The sequence below is a fragment of the Opisthocomus hoazin genome, chromosome 4, assembly GCF_030867145.1.
Source record: "Opisthocomus hoazin isolate bOpiHoa1 chromosome 4, bOpiHoa1.hap1, whole genome shotgun sequence".
NCBI lineage: Eukaryota > Metazoa > Chordata > Aves > Opisthocomiformes > Opisthocomidae > Opisthocomus > Opisthocomus hoazin.
Window position 1 is genome coordinate 26,864,788 of NC_134417.1, and position 14,178 is coordinate 26,878,965.

The 14,178-nt window shown below is 44.3% G+C and overlaps 1 protein-coding gene across 1 annotated transcript; it reads left to right on the forward strand.

The window, feature by feature from the left end:
* Positions 1 to 5,158: 5,158 nt before the first annotated feature.
* Positions 5,159 to 6,251, forward strand: ARL14 (ARF like GTPase 14). The gene has a single exon (XM_009940069.2). The coding sequence runs from the start codon at positions 5,484 to 5,486 to the stop codon at positions 6,066 to 6,068; it is 585 nt and encodes a 194-aa protein (XP_009938371.1). The 5' UTR covers positions 5,159 to 5,483; the 3' UTR covers positions 6,069 to 6,251.
* The last annotated feature ends 7,927 nt before the right edge of the window (positions 6,252 to 14,178 follow it).

Sequence of the window (14,178 nt, forward strand, 5' to 3'; positions counted from 1 at the left end):
ACCTGCCTTGGATTCCTGCCTGATTTGACTTGAAATTAATGATCCTTTCAGGGAAGCACTTGGAGCCCACTTCACCAACGCTGCACAGCGTGTCACTTCAAGCGCACCCGAGCCATTTCGTACAAACAGCTCCTCACACAGAAAAACTCCAGACTGAGCCCTCTCAAAGCCGCGTTACTCCAGAAGTCCTGCGTGGCTAACAGGAGTCCATCCGTCGCTACAGGCACCTCCCAGATGAAGAAGCGAGCTTTCTTCAGAACTTCCTGATGTGAGCCACGTCCTAGCTAACCCAAACACGGAACCTCAGAAGTTTTCTGCTGATTCGCTTCTTTTTCTCCCCAAGGACTAAGCACAGGCAGGTACAGCAGAACAGAGGTTTGGCAAGCGCCGGGGGAACTATCGCCGGGCCTGCTCAAACTGCGTTTGGGGAAGTGGCTTGTAACTGCGAAAGATTTGCCTGTTTGGCCTCTACATCCTGGTGCTATGGGAAGAAAAAAAAAATAATAAAAACGCTCAGTTCTTCAGTCTTTATAGACACCAACCTAACAGTATGAAAAACACACCTAAGTCATATATCAGCGCTTATGTATTTGGTTTTCTACAAATAACATCTCCCAGGGTTTGATGATCAATTTAAAACAAAAGCATGTCAAAAGTTTGATCAGTTCTTGACTACCTAATGGAAAAAAAAAAATCTGATTATAAGGACTGTGATCCTTTATGGACAGAAAAGTGGAAGAGTGGCCAGCAGGTCGAGGGAGGTTCTCCTCCCCCTCTGCTCTGCCCTAGTGAGGCCCCATCTGCAGTGCTGTGTCCAGTGCTGGGCTCCCCAGTTCAAGAAAGATGAGGAGCTACTGGAGAGAGTTCAGCAGAGGGCTACGAGGATGATGAGGGGACTGGAGCATCTCTCCTACGAGGAAAGGCTGAGGGAGCTGGGCTTGTTCAGCCTGAAGAAGAGGAGGCTGAGAGGGGACCTTAGAAATGCCTCTAAATATCTGCAGGGTGGGTGTCAGGAGGACGGGGCCAGACTCTTTCCAGTGGTGCCCAGCGACAGGACAAGGGGCAACGGGCACAAACTGAAGCAGAGGAAGTTCCAGCTGAACACGAGGAAGAACTTCTTCCCTCTGAGGGTGACGGAGCCCTGGCCCAGGCTGCCCAGGGAGGCTGTGGAGTCTCCTTCTCTGGAGATATTCCAGCCCCGCCTGGACGCGGTGCTGTGCAGCCTGCTCTGGGTGACCCTGCTTCGGTGGGGGTTTGGGCTGGGTGACCCACATAGGTCCCTGCCAACCCCAACCATGCTGTGATTCTGTGAAAAGCCTGATTCCATGACATTCTGAACAATGGCATCGGACATCAATGCCTGATCTGCTAGGTAATGAATAATCTGGGAACCCAACTCACCAGTTCCAGCCCTTTGCTCACACTACGCCCCACACAATCGCAAAGCCACCCATCGTCACGCAAGGACAAGCCCTGTGCGACGCCAGTTTGCGGTGCGACTCCCAAGGGGCCAGGAGGTTCAGCCCCCCCGGCCCCATTGCTCCAGCGACACGCAGAGCTGTGGGCAAGCCAGCGTAGCTTCACCAGAACAGAATCACAGAATCACAGAATCACAGAATGTTAGGGGTTGGAAGGGACCTCTGTGGGTCACCCAGTCCAACCCCCCAATCCTGGCTTTTAGAATGGCCACGGGGTGGGGACTATGTGCCCCAAAACACGAGACGGCCATTTCCACAGCGCTGAGAATTCAAAGTACGGGCAGCCAACCTTCAACAATGTTACGTGCAGAACTCTGACTCCAAACACACGCAGAGGGTAATAAAGAAGCAGATTACAGGGGAAACCCTAACCGCAGCGCTTGACGGGAGAAGCCTCTGCTTTCCCTGCTTCAAACGCTTAGAACGAAGCACTGCGGTTGAGGACGCGAGGTGTGGAAGTTGAGCTGGCGCTTTCTGCTGGGAGGTGGTGCAGCTGCCGGGCACGCCAGGCTCTCCGCCGCTTCCAGCCTTCACCTGCCGGCGTTTTTGCCTTCCAGTCGTGCCGCGGCAGCACGGGATGCGCAGCGGGAGCTGTGCCAGGCTGAGAGCCGCTCCTTTCCGGGAAACGCTCCCGTTGGCTTCCACGCTCACCGCTGGCTGACACCACACCACCGTCTGAGCTGGCGCCGACAGGCAAACCCCATCAACTCCAAAACAAATGTAAGAAAACACGTACCGAGCATGCTCTATGGCAATTCGAGATACATTTCACACACCCTGCTATAGCTAGGTAATTTTCTCACACTTTGCTATAGCTGGGTAATTACGGAGTGCAGACATTCTTGACAGAAAAAAAGTGGCAAATTCTGGTATTGATTAAAGTCTAATAATTACAATAAGCAAGGGGACAGTCCAATTTAAAGATTTAAAAATTGCATATTTATAATGTTAGATGTATAGTCTAATTCAAATATTAAAAAATACCGTATTTCCAATGTTAGATGTATAGAAAAACTACTCATTTTTTTAAAAGCTACTAGTGGAAATAATTTGTACCTATATTACTGTTCCTGGCTTCTCACCCTCTTCACATGGCTTACTACTAAGAGGAAGTAGAGGTATTTTTGCAAGGCCCGGGGCTGTGATGATCGAATACGACAATACTTTAAAAATGACCTTAAATAACCTTCCGCAGTGGCCTGCCCTCCCTTCGCACCGCCCAAGCAAACCTCACTCTCCGCCCCCAGCCCCTCTCCCATCCCATCCCGTCACGTCGCGGGTGTCGGTTGGCAGCTGTGGGGCCGCGGTGCAGGGTCCGGCAGCCCCCCGGGGCTCCAGTGGCTCCCCGGCCTGGCTCCTGGGGCGGTTCGGCAGCAGACAGCGGCGTCCGCAGACCGAAGCTGCTCTCCCAGTTCAGCTGCCAGAACTGCTGGCGGCGGCGATTGACCCCAGCCGCCATTACACCACGACATTAATGGCCTTTGGTACTGGTACAGAAGCACGCGGCCACAGTCGGACAACCTGGGAGCCCACAGAAGCTTTATCGTGCAAAGTCTGAGTTCAGCTTAACGGATGGCAAATGAGCTGACCCGGTCTGGGTTGATTACTCCAGGGTTTTTTAAACTGAACCTAGAGGCAAACCCTGTGCAAGCAGGACGGCTGTACCCCAGCAACGCAAATTTTACAAAAAATTTCTTTACTGAAAGAGTGGTCAGGCACTGGAGCAGGCTGCCCAGGGCAGTGGTGGGGTCACCTTCCCTGGAGGGGTTCAAAAAACATGTGGATGTGGCACTTGGGGACAGGGTTTAGCAGAAATGGGGGTGCTGGGGTGATGGTTGAACTTCATCATCTTAGAGGTCTTCTCCAACCTTAACGATTCTGTGATTCTATGAACTTCACCTCTGGACAGTCGCAGGTGGGTCCCTCATTCTCTCAGGCGCTCGCCTTTCGGTCCGGATGTAGATTGGGAACCAGCGCCACGCTGTGCCTTGTGCAGCCGATGGCGGCTGTTCCCATCTCACGCTGGTGCACAAACTCCAACGTACCACAAGAAACGGCTGCTGGAAGTGGCTCCGCGCCACAAAACCTCGCTCTGAGCCACACTCACGTTTGACTTGGGTACAGTTAAAAACTGCAAAGCCGTGGAGTCTTCAGAGGCTAAGAGTTCTGTCCTGGACATAAATTTAATTAGCTTGTAGAAAGTCAGACATTGCTTAACCACGTCTTTAAGTGATGGTCTGATGTAATAAAGGAACAGCTGAGACCGTAAACACCGAACACGGCCGGGGCAAGCACAGAGCGGAGAAGCGCCAGCGATCTGTGACGGCAGCAGTGTCAGGGACTCAGACCGGCCCTTCGGCCGCACGCCAAGGAAATGCTGACAACCTGTTTTGCAGAGGTCCCCATCTCCCCATCTTTCAATTCATTCATACACATTATTTATAAAGAAATGCAAACACTGTCTTCCCTGGTTTAATACTTCATGACCTGCTCCTGAAAAAAATCCCACACATGATCCGTACATGTTATTAAATATGAGGAATGCACAGCAATGAGTATGTCTCTGTCATCTTTTGTTGCCCCCAGTCAGCTCTGGTATAACCCTTTTAGCGTCCAGAGAAACCAGACCGGAACTCGCCTGTCAGGACGGAGGTTTATCTTACGCAACGTGTAACATCTGAGCAACCAATGTCGTAATTATCAAAATGATTACCCTATCAGTCAGCAGCTCATTTGCCCAGAAGACCTTCACATCTTCTTGCTGATCACGTCCTTTCTGAAGCAAAGACTAATGGCAATAATTAATACTAATAATGCACCTGGGTGTAAGGGCAAGTAAGTACCGCAGTACTCGGTATACGTTGGCCCAGCCCAGCGCAGGTCTGCTAGCTCTCAGAAAAATGGGGGCTCAGTATCAATAAAATAATATTAGACTAAATTTTCTATCTCCTCTTTTCTCATTCTGCTATTTAGAATGCTGGCCAAAAAATGATCTTTTGATTGAGACTCCGTTATTTGCCCCCTTCTCGTTCCTTCCCTGAAGGAAACGTCCACTGTAGATCAGCAGGCCACAGCAGACTAGAGCACAACGAAGCTAACAGAGATTTCTGATTTCAGGCAGCTGAATCTCACCAATGACCAGATCGTGAAATCTGTATTGAGTCTCCACCACGCAGAGTGCAGTTAAACTTGTGTGAACATAGCTCACTGAGTTGACAACTGCGAGAGCGGACTCGAAGCAGACACCTTCATGCACGAGCGAGGAGGAAGAGCGGCCAGCGGCGTCCGAGGCAGCAGTCAGAGCAGCGCGCGTTTCTGAGTGGATTGAGTCCATGTGCCCGGGTAGACTCACACAAGAAACCACCTGAGATTAATTTGCTGCTGGGAGACGAGATGCACTGCTGCACCAGGTACCTTGTCACTCTGTGGACTGAGAAGCACGGACAAACCTGAGGGTTTCCCCTCCTCGCTGGCTGGGTTTATATTTCATTTCTTTTCCAGAACGGCCGCGGACGCAGTAATAAAGGGATTTATCTCTGGGCTCGCACTGAAACGGGGCAGACAGCTAGCGGTTCCCTGGACCGTGGCACGAGGGAGTACAAGCGGGCTGCTGCTCGTTCGGTACACACCATTTTACAACGTGACGAGCCCTGAAATGGTCATGCCAGTGTGGGTCACTGTTCAAACATGTTTGAAGACTGCAACCTTTGCGCCTGTGACCAGCTGGTACGTTACTCATAGCTGTTCCACCCACAGGCTTGGCGCTGAACATTACCTTCATAAATACTGTTTGCATATTATCAAGTTGATAAAAGCCAGCATGTATTTGTACAGAGCTTTTACTTACTTTTTATAGTGCAAAGCTGCCTTCTTCCCCTTCCTCTCCCCTACTCTCTGTGCTTCACCTCACGAAGGCAGAACCACGTCTTACTGGCAAACATCGGCTTCACGGAAGACAGTGAATCCCAGCTTTAAAGGCTTACTAGGGGACAGCACGCGGCACAAATGGGCCTCCAGCACACCAAACACTCCGAAGTCAAGCAAGCGAATATCCTGATGTTAGGACTTGATTCTGCAGGAAAATCTACACTGTTGTACAAGTTCAAGTACAAAGATGTTTTTCTAACAGTTCCAACAATTGGCTTTAACGTTGATATGATTGACACCAGGAAAGATTTTACACTGACGTTTTGGGATGTCGGAGGACAACAGAAAATGAGACGATCTTGGTGCAATTTCCTGGAGAACGCAGACGGACTGCTGTACGTTGTCGACAGCTCTGATAAGCGGCGTCTGGAAGAATCAAAGAAAGAATTTGAACTCATTTTAAAGAATGAATTTCTCAAAAGCGTACCGGTCATCGTGCTGGCAAACAAGCAGGATTTGCCTGGAGCTTTGAACGCGGAGGAAATAACCAGGAGATTCAACGTGAAGAAGCACTGCAGCAACAAAAATTGGTATGTGCAGCCCTGCTGTGCCATCACAGGAGCAGGTTTGTCAGAAGCTCTCCAAAGACTCACCACATTTGCAAAACACTACATCAGAGCAAAGGAGACTTCCACAACTTTTAAGGAAATTGAAACACTTTAAGGATTTCTACAGTGAACTTTAATCGATATATTTTGTTGGACAGCCTAAACCTGGAAATACTGGATTCTGGAGAACTCTCATAAGCAAATATTTATAAAGAACTTCAACAATATTACATTATACTGTTACACCTGCAGATGTTTCTGAGATACTACTCTGAAGTATTTTATTAGCGATTGTATACTTGGGGTTATTCAGCTCAGAAGTGTGGCTGTTGACTGATGAAAAAGGTGGAGCTGAGCTTCTGAATTTTATCAAGTGGAAACAAAATAGGTGAGCAGTGCTTAAAATGCTTAAATCAAGTATTTTGTCAAGACATAAAACAGCCAAGTCATTTGGTCAGCAAGAAAAGCAAGTGAGAAAATGCTGTTTCATAATAAATGCTCTGTGGATGTATTTCTCATGTAAAAATATGGTCATTTTAGAGCTTAGCCTCTTAGTTATGTACAAGAGCACCTACGAATCGGAAATAGTTGCTGGCCTTTATTGCATTCTAGAACCGATTACTCCACAGAGGTTTTAGCAAACAGGATCTGCTCCTCACCAAGCCACAGACAAAGCAGAGATCCGGTGCTGTGTGTAAGGTGTAGGGCTGATGTCCCTTTGCTACAGCCTTCCGTTCACTGGCTCCCTTGTTCCTGCCCCGCTGGATCGCTGCCCTTAGCCCAGAGCAGAGTGATGGAGGCCAGCATGGGCTCAGTCCAGCAAAGCGCTGATCCCCACTGGGTTTGGGGTGGGGGATAAAGGGGGGAGGAACAGGGGGGATTGACACCTTGGATGTTTTTTTATAGATCTTGATGGATCCTGTCCTGTCTGTACTGAAGCGACCTGAAATTTTTTTACTAATAAATTTAGGTTTGATTAAATTTGACATAAATGACACAAAGTTGCTAATCCTATTAGTACAGTTTTAGAAAAAAATTCCAACTGAAATTTCTGTTCAGACTTCCTGATTGATGAAGGAGTGAATTAGTATTCTGCATGCCATTAAAGCAACAAAGGATTCATAACTACAAGACTAATTGAACTGTATCAACCATGAAAACAGTTTAGACTCTAAGGCTGAAAAGTTAATACAGCCTGCTCTTTTAAAAGCAAGAGAAAAGAGACCATCTAATTACTGGGTATACAGTCCCAGAAAATCCAGCCCAATCACCTCTGCCTTCTTGAGCAATGTCTGCAGAGCTCGGGTGCTCCAGTGGTTAGGATGCTTGCTTACATAGCTGGATTTTTTTTTCCCCCTACATCTACCACAATCTTTGACCATGGGCAAGTCATTTAATCCCTCTCTGCCTCAACAGTCCCGTGGCAAAATGAACGTCTCAGTCATGCACTCTGAAAAAGCTGTGGCAAGGGTCAGCTTGTGAACCTTTCTCATGCCACAAAATGATTATGCCAAGTAATTCATGTAAGAAATTTACATTTCGTTCTTACTAATAAACAGGCAGGAATTTCAAGTTATAGAAGGGTGAAGCAGCAAGAAGAGCACCCAGACGTACCCTGTTGTCTCATGTATATATTACTCAAAGACCAAAAATCATCAGGTAAATTTGCTGAAATCATAAACAAAGGAAGGTTTCTCAACAGAAGCTGTTGTTAATACTGACAGTAATTACCACGGGCTAAATGCTGAGTCACGTTAAAACTACATTTCTAAAAGGAGAGCAAGTATTTAGACTTGTCGTTGGCTGGTCTGATGATTTAGGCTCAATATAATCTTCTGTCTCAAAAAAGATTTTTAGAAGTCTACAACAATGGGAACATTATTATTTTTCTAAACCCAACAATTCAATGTAAAAAAACGTAATATTTCAGATCAATACACTTGTAAACATTTGCATACACGTTACACATTGAATTCCCCCACTAGTTTAATCTAATTGTGTGCCTATTATAAATCTCAATCTAGCTCACTGGCCTCAGGACTTCCTCAGCGAATACTACTCCTTGAGAGACTTCACCAGGGCCTCTAATTAGACAAGCAGCAAGTTCTGAAGTGAGAAATAAAGTAATACAATAGACCAGCTCATATAGCTAAAAAAGGGAATAAGCTTTCAGGCGTGCAGTCCCTTCTCCAGGTTAGCAAATGAGATGAAATGATACACTGATTTGAAGAAAATCTTTTACATTACACTTCAAAGGAAATAAATAAACTCTATTCCATTCACTTTATAGGATATCAAGTATTTAAAAATTGATTTTTCTAAGAGCTTGGTTTCCTAAAGAAGTGAAGCCATGCCCATTTTATCTGGCCATGGAGACCCCTACTTTTCTGAATAATTTTTAAGCTTTAAAACAAATTATCAGTCAAGTTGGATAGAGGCACAGGTTCTCAAAGGAATTCTACGCCTGAGAGTTTAATTAAAAAAGCCAGTGAGATAGAGAAAAGGGACCGTACTGGTGCCCCCAGCGAAGGCAAGGCTGATAAGCTACAAAAGACTAATCCCCGAGGAGATAAACGTTCCATTTTAGCTGCAAGAGAGCCCACAAGAGGACATAAATCCACAGAGCCCAGACTTAATTAGTTCCTCTGCCCCAGGAGCTGGTTGGTCTTTTTCTACACTGCATGAGTAAACAGCGTACTCGGGGGCTTCTTTAGGATGAGGAGACAGAGGATACAGACTCCACTGCCTAAAATTTCCTTTCTACACCTGGAGTAAAGAATCTCCCTGACTACTCAGCAGGTTTTGGGAAGGATCCCTGAAGAAGCGTGTGACGTGGACAGGAAGGTGCCTCCTGCCTCACCCCCCTACTCACCCCAGGGCACTGCCTGGTCCCCTTTGGAAGCCTGGAAATTGCTTGATATCTGATCCCATCACGCGTGACGCGGTGAAATCAATAGCAAGAAAGTTCAAGGTGTTTTACAGCTTCATCCTGCTACGCAGAACTTTAGATCTTTTGACTGCTTGGCTGAACAATATGATAAGCAGAACTGTCTTTATGTTTCAGAGCACAGCAAAGTGGAATTTTGCTTGTCCTAAAAATACAACCCACAGTATCATAAGCATAACTTATTCCTGGACAAGTTCTGGTCTATTTGTTTATTTAGAATTTATATAGGTTACTCATTAAAAACAATTTTAGGAATTTTTAAGCGTTTGGGGTGCTTTGAGTAGGTAAGGAATCAGAATATGAAGAGTGCTGCCCCCCTTGGCAGTGGAACCAAAGTCTACACGTTGAAAAGTTTGCGTGGGATGAAAGGCCTTCAAGACTCTGGGCCCCCCTCAGCTGTTTCTATTGCTTCAGGTTTTGGAACTTTTTTCATTAGCTCTCCTAATAAATCACACCCTGATCACCCTGGTGTTTCTTGCATTCTCTGTTGACGCACACTGGCAGTCTTGTGCAACTGCAATGAAGCAGTAGAAGCGTTACAGCTATACTGGAGCTAAAGGTACAAGTTCTCCAGTGTCTGCTGATATTTCTTACACCGAGTTTGCTGTACCCATTCGTTTCTGCTGACAGAACAGTCATCCATGCAGAAATAAATGGTTTATATTTGATACTGTGAAACACAAAGGGTAGGATCTGGGAAACCTGAGCCATGCTGTATCCTAGCCCTCTCAACAAGATCATCCACTGGGACACGTTTGGATGTGACAATTTAAAATCAGACCAATCCAAAGTATAGGGAACTGTCCTTTCGACCATTCATTGATAAGATTACTGTGGTATAGAATCATGATGAGCTTTCTGAGTTTTGAAACAGGTGTCATGGAGCTCACTGAAGATAGTTCCAGTGGGATGAAATACTATTTTAAGGGAAGGTGGGGAGCAGCGTAAAAAAACATTGCAAATTTGGATAGCAGCGTTCCCTCCTTCTTTGCCTCGGAGACAACTCTCCCAATAACAGAATCCTCTGCAGAATCAAGGAGAAGTGTACTGTATAAGGAATGCAGGAGAAGGCTTTTTCAGTATGAGTTAAAGCAGAGTTACTCAAAACATCTCTGTTGCCATCTCCTCCTCATTTTTGAGAAGTTAGCTGCAACAACCAAAGGAAAGACCTTCATACATGAAACAAGTTCTAAGCCTACTGCATAGGAAGACGATACTTTGAAGCACTGTATGCATACTAAATTGCTTAAAGCCAGCTTTCTTCCCCAAGTAAATGACCCATGCTGAGTTCTGCACTGTTACAGTTAAGACTTCTTGCACTCATAATTAGCTCAAGTCTTCCTGTTCTGCACAGGCATAAGGATGCTGGACATAGATCTCACCGGATCACACAGGCTAGATTGTACAAGTCTCTGTAATCTAGGATGTAAACTCTTGAGGGTGGAGGCCCTACTCACAAAGCACACACCACACTGCAGGTACAATTTGCAAATGTAAATTCATAAAACATTAACAAGTCCAAACACATCTTATTCTGACCCCATGTAATTGTAACAAATTGTGCATTAGCTTATGTTTCAGTTTCCACGATATTCTGTTCGTTAGCTGTGCTAAATGTTCTTGTACCACTCCCACTCGTCCACGAAGTGCTTGTGGTGTAACTGTACCCCATCTAGCGCTAAGCTGGCCTGCCATCACGAGACACCTCCCCTCACCCTCTGTCACCTCCGCACCCCCCTCCCTAGCCACGTATTTCCACTTGCAGATCTCTGCACAGCACAGCTTTCTTGCTTTCCTTGTCCTCCACCAGTTATCACAATGGCGATGCCAGTTTTTGTGGTCTTTTTATTAGATTTTTACTGAGTGTTTTTGTGCTTGCTCTCATGCTGCTCCTTATACTTGGAATCACCCAAACACATTTACAAAACCATTTCATTGTTTTCTTTCAGATCATTCCTTAAAGCACTCCTTTCCTACGATGTATGCAAAAATCCTGACAATAGCTGTTAAGGTTTTATCACAGCCCATATCTTTTAATGAGTATTTTTTATTATTTCCTTATACTCTCCATATTTGTTCATCTGTTCCCTTTTAGCCTCAGAATGTGCTTTCTTTGGTGCAAAGATCATTTATTTGTTCTGTTTCATATACTGCCTGACTGATGAGAAGAGTTTCTAGACCTTGTATTACTGTTCTAAGTAGCCTGAATCTCGTGGAAGATCTGCTAAAAGAAGCAATTTTGTGAGTTTAAATAAATCAACGAGCTCTGAAACCTGAGCCATGTGTATTCTTTCTTTTTAGCAAATATAGTTGGGAACTGCAGCAACAACTTCATTGATCCAAACAACGGCTAATCTCCCTTACAATTGTGCTTGGCTGTTAAAGGATAACTGTGCCTTAATCAATAGTTTTCAGTTACTTTATCTAAAGCATACACATTAATCACTAACGAATGCTAGCCTCAACCTTTTCTTAACTGATTCATAGTTCTGAAAAGTTCTCTTTTAGTGTCGGACCATCACAGCTTCATGTGAAAATCCCTCATATCATTTGGATGCCAAACAAAACCCGAAGGCTTTCTGTGAACAGCTTAACTACTATGTGACAAATGGCTGTCAGTCTCCCCACCAGCTGGGTCTGGTGCCTAGGCCTCCGCTGTTGGGTGCTAGCATTTCAGGTATTCACAACACAACGCAGTGGCTTTTGACTAAATTCACATGTTTTTTCCTGTGTTGAGGATTTACACTGTAAGGTTCAATATACCTAAAATGTATATAGCTGTTCACAGTATGAATGCTTATGTGCTCGTCAGTTATTTACACGTTGCAGACCAACAGGAGTGCATATAAATCCAGTTTGAATCACTCTGCTTTATCTAAAGAGGTAAAACAAAACAAGAAATAGTATGCTACAGAAAAAGGAGAATAAGTTGTTAAGCAGCAGGGGAAGTGAGAGAAGATAAGCTAAAGAAATACAATGGAAAAGGATAAAGAAAATAGATGAGAAAAGTTCTCAGGGAAAACATAGTACTAAGTGTATGCAGATACACAAAGCATTAGGAAGCAAAAAACCTCACGTTCCAGCCATCAACTCTTCAGCGGTTTTTGCATTCCCCTCTTGTGGTAATAGTCTGTTAAGAAGCCTTCTCTGATTTTAAAACAAACATTTAATGTAGGCAAGCACTCCTACTTGTGCTCACACGTGTAACTTCACGTGTACTTTCTCTGAACATGTATTACATACTAAAGGCAACTATTTAATAGATTTCAGTAACATTAGGCCCTAAAGATAATGTAACCTTAGAGAAAATATGCAAACTAGCTCCTTGTAGTAACTCTAAACAATATTAATCCTGAATATGAATAATTAAAAATATATAAGATCTGATTAAAACCAAATGTTGTGAAAAACAGAGTGGTTTCAACAGCTCTCCAATTTAATCTACATAGGAAGACATATTCTTAGCTATTCATATCTCTTAGCTATCACCGGCTTATGAAGGGCGATACACTCAGCCTCTCCTTTTTGAAGATTAAGATCTGAGTCATTTGGTTCATTGACCATTTAAAACAATAATTTATTGCCTACACTAACAGGTAAATTTGTATATGCTTTTCTTTCTCATGTGCTACTAAAAAGCTCCTGTCAAGTCTCAAGGAACACCCGAGCCAAACACCAGCAAATCTTTACCCCAGCTGAGTAATATTACAAAACCACTGGTATAAAGTTCAGCGTTTCCGCACTGAGACATCTCGTGGCGTAGCAGACATACTGCAGTTAATACAAGTGAAACTCTGGCTGTAGATTCAAAAGGTGGCAACAGGAGCTGGAGAACTCTCGGTTCCAAGAGGTTTAAATCACACAGCTAAAAATCTTGTACATCACTTTTTCAAACAAAAACTGGCTAATTACAACGTTGATGAGACTTGTTTTCAGATGTTACATATTTACAAACCTGATAGTAACAATTTGTTAAATGAAAATTTCTGTATTCTAGGTAAAATCCACATTTGTTTTCATTCCACATTAAGATGAACACTTTAAAAGCACAGAATTTTGTGGAACACAAATTTCTTAACCATGAGTGATGTCCAAACCGCTGTTTCTTCAGAGAAGCGTGTCAAAACAAAGAAACGCATTAACTTTAATATTGTCTTTATCCGATTAAAAAAATGCTAGATTGAGTCACTTAAAAAGTAAATACTCCAATTCAACTTGAATCTCTACGGGATTAAATTTTTTTTTTAATTATCAGAAGATTTCTCTAAAGATAAATTATTTTGAAAAAATTATTTTATGAATTTCTATTCTGTTCATTTGTACTTCAGTCTTTGATCTTAAAAAAAAGACAACAGTTTTCTAGATGACTGACAGTTGAATGCATACTTGTAGCTCCTCTGCTAAAATTGTTTAGCTAGTAAATACAGTGTGACACACTGAAGGGGTACCTCGCTGTGAAGAAGGTACCACAGCAGTACCGCCTCTGACCTTAAACTGCTCTTTTTTGGATCATCTCATCCTTTCGCGGCATTTCCAACCCACAGGGCTGACTGTACCACCAGAGAGGAAAAGGGGAGGAACGACAGCGCCCAGCTGCCAGAACTGCCTCTGAAACAGGGAGACCCTCCGTGCAATTATTTACCTCACTACCACAAGACCTCCCTCTATGTGCTTTTTCTTCTGCTTTGAAGGTCTTGGTATTCCCTCACTAACTGCAATACAAAACCCGTTATGTACGTTAGCAATGTAATTCAAATATACAACAAACTGTATCAAGCTTTTCATAGTTCCTTCACAGGGTTGTGATTTATTTACAACATGTAAATGATGCGAGGATTAAAAACTGTGTTTATATCTCATGGGAATCCCTCCTGCAATCTGCTCTACAGAAGTAATCGTGATTTTCATATCATGGGTAGCTAAAGATGAATAATGAGCCATGGTTAGGAAAACAACAAGCCTGACATTTACTTGAAACATCTTTTGAAGTTTAGGAGAATTGAATGTAACTCTGGAAAAACCATGGTATAATATTCGACTGTTAAGTTGGAGGTCTGTGGCACTATTTCACGTTAGTAACTTCACAATTAATTCTGTAATGGCCCTCATCCTGAGCTGCTGCCCCTCCGACGGTAGCCCATCTTACCTCCCCAGCAAGAGGACCCTCGTGCCATCACGCTATGGCCGCGCTCCTATAAGCCCCAAATGGCTGTTACGGTGGGTTCTCAGGGGAAGCAACTGCCATCAGCATGGGAATCACCCATCCGTTCCTTCCTTT

What these genes read in the sequence shown, in the direction of transcription:
- ARL14 (XM_009940069.2), top strand. Translation starts at nt 5,484, where the DNA reads ATGGGCCTCCAGCACACCAAACACTCCGAAGTCAAGCAAGCGAATATC.